This window comes from Amia ocellicauda, chromosome 4 (assembly GCF_036373705.1).
Source record: "Amia ocellicauda isolate fAmiCal2 chromosome 4, fAmiCal2.hap1, whole genome shotgun sequence".
NCBI classification, from domain to species: Eukaryota; Metazoa; Chordata; class Actinopteri; order Amiiformes; family Amiidae; genus Amia; species Amia ocellicauda.
The window spans coordinates 16,125,964-16,134,756 of record NC_089853.1 but is presented as its reverse complement, the minus strand read 5'-3'; the positions used below and the strand labels follow the sequence as shown (position 1 = coordinate 16,134,756).

General features: G+C 36.1%; 1 protein-coding gene across 1 annotated transcript in view; it reads right to left on the bottom strand.

Moving 5' to 3' along the window:
• Nucleotides 1-5,844: 5,844 nt before the first annotated feature.
• brsk2b (BR serine/threonine kinase 2b) overlaps nucleotides 5,845-8,793 on the bottom strand; it is a 285,057-nt gene continuing 282,108 nt past the window's right edge. The window contains exon 20 of the mRNA XM_066701102.1: nucleotides 5,845-6,068. Coding sequence (XP_066557199.1) covers nucleotides 5,845-6,068 — 224 coding nt within the window. The remainder of the gene's footprint in view (nucleotides 6,069-8,793) is intronic.

The following is an 8,793-nucleotide window of genomic DNA, read 5'->3' as shown; positions in this document are numbered from 1 at the left end:
CAATCAGAACTCAAAATATATCACCCCTGTACCTGCAGAAATGGTGCAAATTGCAACAGGAAAAAATACGACACTGTCTCCTGAAATATACACACAATTGTGGACAAAGGTATGGGTTTTCTGCTGCCATTGAAACAATTACATTCATAGATTATGAAAACACAAAAATATGCAAAATATATATAAAACAAATATACATGCATATGTATAGAAAGATGAATATACTAGTCTTTTATTGCTGTGCCTGGCACATACCTAGAAACACTACACAGCTTTTATGAGGTAGGCTAATTGAAAGTCATGTTATAAGAATATAATTTTATAATTTTAATATTTTATCATTAGTAAAAATAATAGTTTAAAAATACTTTAACAACTATACTATGTCATAACATGGTAGATTACATACCATGCAGTTCCAGGTTTTACAATGATCTTGAGTACCCGCAGAAATAGTAATTTATTATAGGTCCCACTGTATACACTTCAATGCATTGAATAGAGTTTAAAGATTTGTGGAAACATAAACACATATTGTTCTATTTAATGTCTTAAAATTACAAAAGAAATCTACTTACGAAACAACATCGTTGTCCATTGTTTCGGTTTCTTCAGAGGTGATTGATGCTCACTACTTGAGGTCCAAGGCAAATAACTGGAAGACCAAAGTGATTGCCTGATATTTCAGAATTTGTCACTTATTTGTTTATACCTTGCACTTAGAGCAACTTATATATATATATATGTATTTGTGGTTAACTGATTAACCTATAAAGCCCATGAAGTACTAGTCTATCTCCAGTCTTATTAATGTATACCTATACATTATCTCCCCCTATAACATATCTACAATATACCTACCTATGCAGTTAGAAAAACACAAAGTTGGTAATGCATAACTGAGAATAACCAAGACAGTAAAGCAGAACATTGAATTTCTCCCTAACTTGGCCTTTCTGCTGCTGCTGAAGAATTGGATGACTTGCTTCAATATTTACCCATGTAGTTTCTCAGTTTGTCTAATTGTTCTTTGCAGACTGACTTCAAATAACTGAAAGATCACAAAACCAAACAGAAGTCAAACATGATGCATTGAGTCTGAATACACCTCATTGGGTAATTGTTCAATTCAATAATTGTGATGGTTGTGCTTTAGCCCCATCTAGTGGAAAAGGCAGGTACTACATACATCGCTATACCTAATTGTTTGAGATGAGGTAGAAATATTTTTAAACAGAACTATGGGTACAAATACATTAGGATTATTGTTTGATATTGTTAATTTAAGAGGTGGGGCAGGGGGGTTATGGGTCATGACCTAGGTGAACAACAGTGAATGTTAAGGTTACAAAGAAAATGTGTCCACAATGTATTAAGTATATATTCAGACACCCTTTATTCTTAATTGTTCCCAAATTAGCTCAATGTAGTACTTACCCAGCACACACAACTGCCTTCTATGTACAGATACACATGTTCAATGCTGCTAGACAGCTTACAAACAGATTATGACAGATGTGCAGAGGGATAATGATTTATTCTGTTACCTAATCACCTCACTTGCCTTTAATTACATCTAATAAACCCCATAGACACAGTGTAAGGTCATTCATTTCATCCTCGCCAACAGTTTCCAAATTAATGAAGATTAATATGTTTAGGACAAGAATTCATTTACCAGGTGCTTGGGATAGAAATGGAGCAACACCTAATAAAGTGGCAATGTCATGTCCCCCAGCAAACTGTCCAGCTCACTGATCTTAGGTGACAGGTATACATATTGTATTCGTTTTTAATTATCAAGGAAAATGGCATCAATAGCATGATGAATATTCACAATAACACCTTCCTGCACTAAAACTGAATTGCATGGTAAATAGTGTAATAACCCCCTTTTTTAGGGTTAAGTTAAGGTAAGGATTAATGCTCATCTTAGCCTCACTTCAAACACGGTCCTTGGTTAAAAAACAAAAACATAAATCACCCAGGTCGATCTACACAACACTGCAATGATGAAGTATAATATAAAAAGTACAATATAAAGTTTTATGAAGTCTTCTGCCATAATTAAGATTTCTATATAAAAATGAAAAAAAAAATAGAAACACCCAAAAACTGTTAATTGAATGTATTACATTAACTCACAAATTGACATCCTGAATCAAAAGTAATTAGATAATATTGAAAAATCAATTTATAAATCTACGGTGGATGATGACTGTCAATTGCAGATTAATGGTAAAGGGTGTCTAATGGCACATTTTATACATTTCTGGGGGTGGGGGGTGAGAGAAAGCAACCACTTTTACAGCAAATTTTATTTGCATGCAATCACCAACAGCATTCATCTGGACAATTTATGCATCCAGCTAGACAAATGACTAAAATGGAATAATGAAGTTAATAATGCGTTTTCACTTATCGTTTCACCTCTGGCAAACTGTCTGTGGTTTTGTACTTATTTACTCAAAATATTTATGAAAAATTAACAAGGAACACCATGCACATTTCAGAATCTTATTGATTGATTGATGGATTGAATACAATGGCAACACTGCCCTATCACCAAGAGCTGACATAACTCTCCACCTGCAAGTCAAAAGCCATTGTAGCTTTGATGGATGTCTCAGTTTTCTTTACGGCCATTATAAGGACATTCTTATGTTACTTACCCTCAGGCATTCCCTGTTCATATACTAAATATTCTCAGTTTTAATTGAGGTACATGCCTTGACGTTTGGACTGAGGAGAGCCGCGATCCTTGACACCACACATTAAGGGCCTGCTTTGAATAAGCAATAAACATTACAGGTATGTTATTCTGATGTGAATAGAAACTGCATTAAACTAGGTCAGTAACAAATACTTCAGTGCATGCACACCACACATAAAGATAGCAGTCATTCTTCAATTTATGATATATGCTATAGTCAGTCTTCACAAAATTAGCACAGCAGGAGACATTTGTTATTTGTGTGTTAAAATGCATTGCAAACCATTTGCTAGCCATCTGTGTCAGCCCTATATTTGTGGATGAAAGCATTAAAAAGAAACATTAAAATCTCAACTTTGATATTCAGTACTGTTCAGAATTGTATGCATTTCAGAAAATAATTTATCTAAAAATTACATATTAAAAATCACCATTAAATGAAATATTCTTTGATAAATTGTTGCCGACTTATCACCAAGATATACTTCTATAATATAACTGACAAAACAAAATTAACTAAAACCATTGCTAAATTTACAAGACACCCAAAATGTAGCAGGGTTTCAAAGGGTTCAAAGAGAAGCATATTCACCTTGCTAAATTAATCCATCATCCAGAAAAATCATTCAACTGCACTTACCTTGCATTTGATTTTGTGATTTTTTTCTTCTGAGACATCATATTAAGTGACGCACACATGTTGTAACTGAATGAATTTATTGGTTTTGCACTGAAGTTGCTCACAGTTATATTACAAGGGGATACATTGTATTTTTTTCCTGTTAAATAACAACGATTTGTTTTTGTATTTTTTTATCCTGTGTATTTTTTTTTCAAAGTACAAAATAGGAAGGATAACAATAGGTATTGCTTTATTTCTTTTTGATTTAAATCCCCTTCCTGCCTGTTCCACCTGGGTTTATATTATTTTATATATATATATTTCTATTTTTTTTATTCTTTTTTAAATCCAAGCCTTTCTTTAAGAGGTACAGTGTAAAGGAAGCATTTTAAAATTTGTGCACGAGAAGAAGAGAAAGAGAAAGAAAAAGAAAGGAGGGAGGGACATTAACGGAAAGAAACCGAAAAAGAAGAAGAGTGAGAGGAAAACAGAACAGTAGGAGGGGAGAGAGGGAGGGAGGAAAGGCAGAAAGAAAAAAAAGGATTGAGAAAGAGGTAAGGGGAAGAAGACAGAGTCTTATTACAGCAACATCATGCAAAGAAAGCCAATGATTGACATGCACACAGTAATACAAGTTAAAAGTCAAAGAACAGGAATCCCCTTTTCTGTTTTTAAGAAGTTCATTGCCCAAATTCATCTATTTACAAGAAAAAGCGGCTCAAGAGTTTCATTTGTTTGTCTTACCTGTAGTACACGCACAATGATATGAAACTGACAAATATCAATAGAAGATAATAATTTCCTCACAAAGAGGCTAGTCTACATTCTTAAATTACTGGTAAATTATCATTATTTTTTTAACATATACTACAAGTTGGTTTCTTTTCTTGAAGCTGGGAAAAAACAAAGTAATGTTGGTTGTTGTTCAAATAGCTCTGTTAAATTAGGACAAAATTAAATGAAAAAAACATTTTTTCTTGAAATAAAACTGTGTTGCCCCAAGACACACAAAAATAAATAAATAAATAAATAAATAAATAATAAAATAAGGAAGAAAATAAATAAGGTACAATCTCTGCTAACGGATTTCTTTAATATAAATAGTCAAGACTTAATAAATAAAGAAACTAAACAAAACAAACAAAGAAACATACAGGCAAACAAACATAAATAAGATACAAAAATATCCACAATCATTTTGAAAGCTTCCCCCTCAGTCTTTCTGGTCAGGCCTGGCCAAGAGATCCAAACTGCTTTGAGATTCTCTTGAGGAAAATTTTGAGAAAAGAAGAAAAGGAAAAAACTAAAAAAAAAAAACTAAAAGAAAAACATAAATCTGAATGTATAGCGAGTAATCCCCTAAAATGGTGAAATAAATAATAGAATTCATAAATTATTCAATAAATTAACGAAAAAACAAACAAAACAGCTGGCAACACAATGTTCAAACCTGGCCCTACAACTAAACATAGTGTCACTACTAGACTTTTTTTTTTTCTTTTCTTTTTTTTTTTTACATAAGAAACATATTCAATTTGTACAACAGCGTAGATCATTCATTGCGGATCCGCCCCCACCCCCCCTCCCCACACCCTACCGGACCCCTTTTGCGTGTGTGTATTTCAGTTTTCAGGTTCTCCAGTTCTCTGCAGCAACAGCATTCAAGTCCGCTAAAGTGTTGAAACCCAGTCATTCACGAAGAAAAGTCTACAGTTTAAAAAGGAAACAGTACAATCCAGCAGTTGTCCATGTCAGCACGTTAAAACCCACCATCCTCCATTTTTCTATATCTTTTATTTGTTATATCCCAGAGTTTGTGTGTGTGCGCGCGGCGGACACAAGTTGTCTTAAGGCTTTTCCAGTTCTTCGTTTAGTTTGTCTGGGAATCCCATGTTCCGACAGACCAGTGTTTAGGTGTTGGTCAAGGGATGGGGGGGTGGGGGTGGATGGGTGGTGGTCCTGTTTTATTTCTTTCTTTATTTTTGGCAGGGTTGAAGATGGGGGGGGGGTGGGGGGGTGATGGGGCAGCTTGCGGGAGCTTTTCCTTAGATACTTGCTTTTCTTGCCTTGAAAAAGCGCCCTTGGTCAACAAATATCCGCGGCACACAGGGAGAGCTGGAGTTGGAATTTAACAAGTTTTCTGGACAGTTCCTGGCAGTAGAGTGAAAACAAGTCAAGTCATCATAACAGGAGAGGAGAAGAAGGAAAAAAAAAAAACAAGAATGAAAAATACTGGGGTCAAAATGCTTTTTTTTTTGTTTCTCTTGTGGGTTGGAGGGTTAAAAGGAATGTGTGTCTGTGTGTGCTACTTTTAAAATATTCGACTCAATTATATATATATATACAGTCATTCCTTCATACAAAAATGTGTCTATAGACATGTTCCGAAGTAGTCTTATATTTACATCCTATAAGCACAAGCGAATAGCTTCTCTAAACACTGTATTATTGTTTGAGATATATATATATATATATATATATATATATATATATATATTTTTTTTTTTTTTTAAGGTTGCTCCTGTGTCCCAATAGAAGTCACCATCTTTGACTTGTCTTTCCCTGATGGGTACTTAGAGTCTCCTCTAGAACCAAAGTCATTAGCATCGGGCTCATGTCTCTTGCTGTTTGCGCCATGCTTGGTGGGCGTACCAGGCGGGTGGGTCACTTGCCCGTTCTTCTCGTCTGAAAAAAGTTGTTTAATTACGTCAAAGAAGTTACTCAATGGGCTGCCTAGGTACACAAACAAAAACAAAACAAAAACAAAAAGAAAAGAGAGAGAGAGAGAGAACAAACAAACAAATGAACAATGGGGTTCACGAGAAGAGAAGTGGTGAGAGAGAGAGAGAGAGAGAGAGAGAGAGAGAGAGAGAGAGAAAGCGGAGCAGAGACTCAGAGCCACACAGTGAACCAGATAAGGGTATATGATTTGTTTTTGTCTTTGTGTGTGGTTGGTGCTGCGGTTGAGTTATCTTGGGTGCAGAAGCGGGGTGTTAATACAGACATCAGTTACTTAGATCAGGTTAGTGCCAACATGTCACCATAAAGATGGGACTCTTTAGCTCGAATAAGGGCTCGCAGAGTAACGCCTCCTCATCCCTGCTGCCCATCATTCCTATTAGGCATTGGCTGCCTCAACTCACAAACAAACAACAGATGTTGACTGGCTTCTGTGATGTGAAATTAGAATCAGACAATCATGTCAAAGCTAATGCAATGAGCTTCCATGTTCCACATAATGGATATAATATATAGTGTGTTAAAATATTAATCTTTCTACAGTTTTGACATGGCCCAATGAATGTATTAAATACATCAATATCTATGTCTAGAAGACAGTACAGGATTGTAATACTTTATGGTGACAGTTTGGCCTTTTGAGGAGACCGAATTGTGGGTAGGATCAGAATTTGGTGTGGCTTTGTAGTCTCCAATACATCTGGTTTGGTGGAATTAGATGGAGAGAATGAAAGAGTGCTGGAAATGTTTGGGTGGATGAAACCTAAGAGCCTTCCAGTTAGTCTGCATTTCTTTCTCTTCATTATGTTATTTATCAAAGCACAACTACACAGGCGAGAATTGTACTGTAGGTACCAAAAGGATTTTTGCAAAATGCAGCTATATCCTCTTTAGACACTTGACTGCTGTTCTCTAAATAGAGAGAGAAGAAACCCAGGAGGCCACCTTGTCAACCGGGCTGAGAAGTCTTTAGAGTGATCTGGAGCCCAAGCTGTTGCAATGGAAGCGAAGAAAGAAATGGACTGAGGCCCTGCAAAAGCTAAGCCTTATGATACACCAAACACAGCCCTCCAAATGCAAGCATGCCTCCAGACAAGGGGCAAGTCAGTCATACATTTCTTTCTCGCGGCTGTATATATATATGTATATATATATATTTTTTTTTTATAATAAAATATTCCAAAATGCATAACAATAGTTTAAAAGGTTGACTTTGGGTCTGTATTGTAGACTTTGGGTCTGCATTTTGAGCTTCAAATGCAGTTTCCAAATTTAAATTTCAGGGCAAAACCAGGTGACAGTTGGTCTTACTTGGTAAAGCTCTGGGTGTGCAGAAAGTTGTGATACACAATTTTGTTCTTCCAAACAGAATTGGCATTTATCTTTGTTAATATTACTAAAAAGTAAAAATAACTTCCCATTTCTATAATTGATCAGTCTTAACAGACCACTTTGTTAGCTTGATTATGTCTAGATGTTGTACAGCAGGTCGCCCAATAGATTTGCATACAGATAGTTCCACAGCAGTCAGGTGGATAATTAAACAACTTCATTGGCATCAAAGTTGCTTAAATCGCAAGAGACTAAATAAACGAAATGCGCTGGGCTGCAAAAAACAATGGGTGTTCAGAATCAGGTTGGTAATTCAACAGAATTAGACACATTAAGTGTTAGCTTAGTATTTAAACCGCAGCAGCTATGACCAAATTCCTACCAGGAATCTCACTTCCTCCCACTCTCCCTCTCTGTCTTCCAGTAAGTATTCCAGTACAGACCTCCTCTGCTTTGCTCTCTGCCCAGTCATTCAATCTTGATTGCCTGTACTCATGTTTTTCGTGCCTTTTTAGTGCCGAGTAACCAAAGATATCCCTGGGCTCCCCATTCCCTTTTCGAGGGGACGTAGTTGTGGTTGAAAAAGAAAGTTAAGAAAGAAAAGAAAGTTAACTTTGTGTAGGGTTTATTAAATGACACATTGAAGCTTGTAAGGCTTAGTTAGAGACTTTTACACCATTAAGTTTTAGAATCTACTACAAACACAGCTGGAGTCAAGTTGCTAATACTGAGCACCATTACAGAACTACAAATCTTGCCAAAATAAAAATCTGTGACTAGCTACAGTGGTAATAGAGAATACCTTCTTCAAAAAGTAAATTGTAAAAAGGAAAACTAAATCTTTTTCCTAACTAACATTTCTGATACTCCACAGTAGAGGTGTAGGTTGAGGAGGGGAAGGGCTGAGAGAATGTTAAATTGTCCTCTCCAATAATGTATGGCCAGATTCAAAGACTTGAAATGCATGCCCCACCACCTCTGAAACTAAACCTACGCTACTGCTCCAGTGCTGTGGGATGATATAGTAAAAGGACCACTATCAACAAGCTTTGATATACCAGTCCTATTCTACTGCAGCCATGGAATAAGAACTGATTAAATCAATGCCAAGATCTTCTTGTTGCTGGTGCCAAACACAGCATGTGCAGGCTCTGTACAGTTGAGGGTTTTCTTCTATATAGACTACAACACAATGACTGTCTCTTGAAGCTAAACCAGTTACCCTAAGGATATATCCTCTCTTCCAGTTAACAGGCATGGAGTCCTCCCCAAGCTTAAATTTACTGCCAGGCTTCAACCACTTCTGAACATCTACAGTGTACAAAAAACCTGTACTGTTCACAGGTTTAGCATCTGTCTCCACACTCCCCACTTGGACATGGAGCTT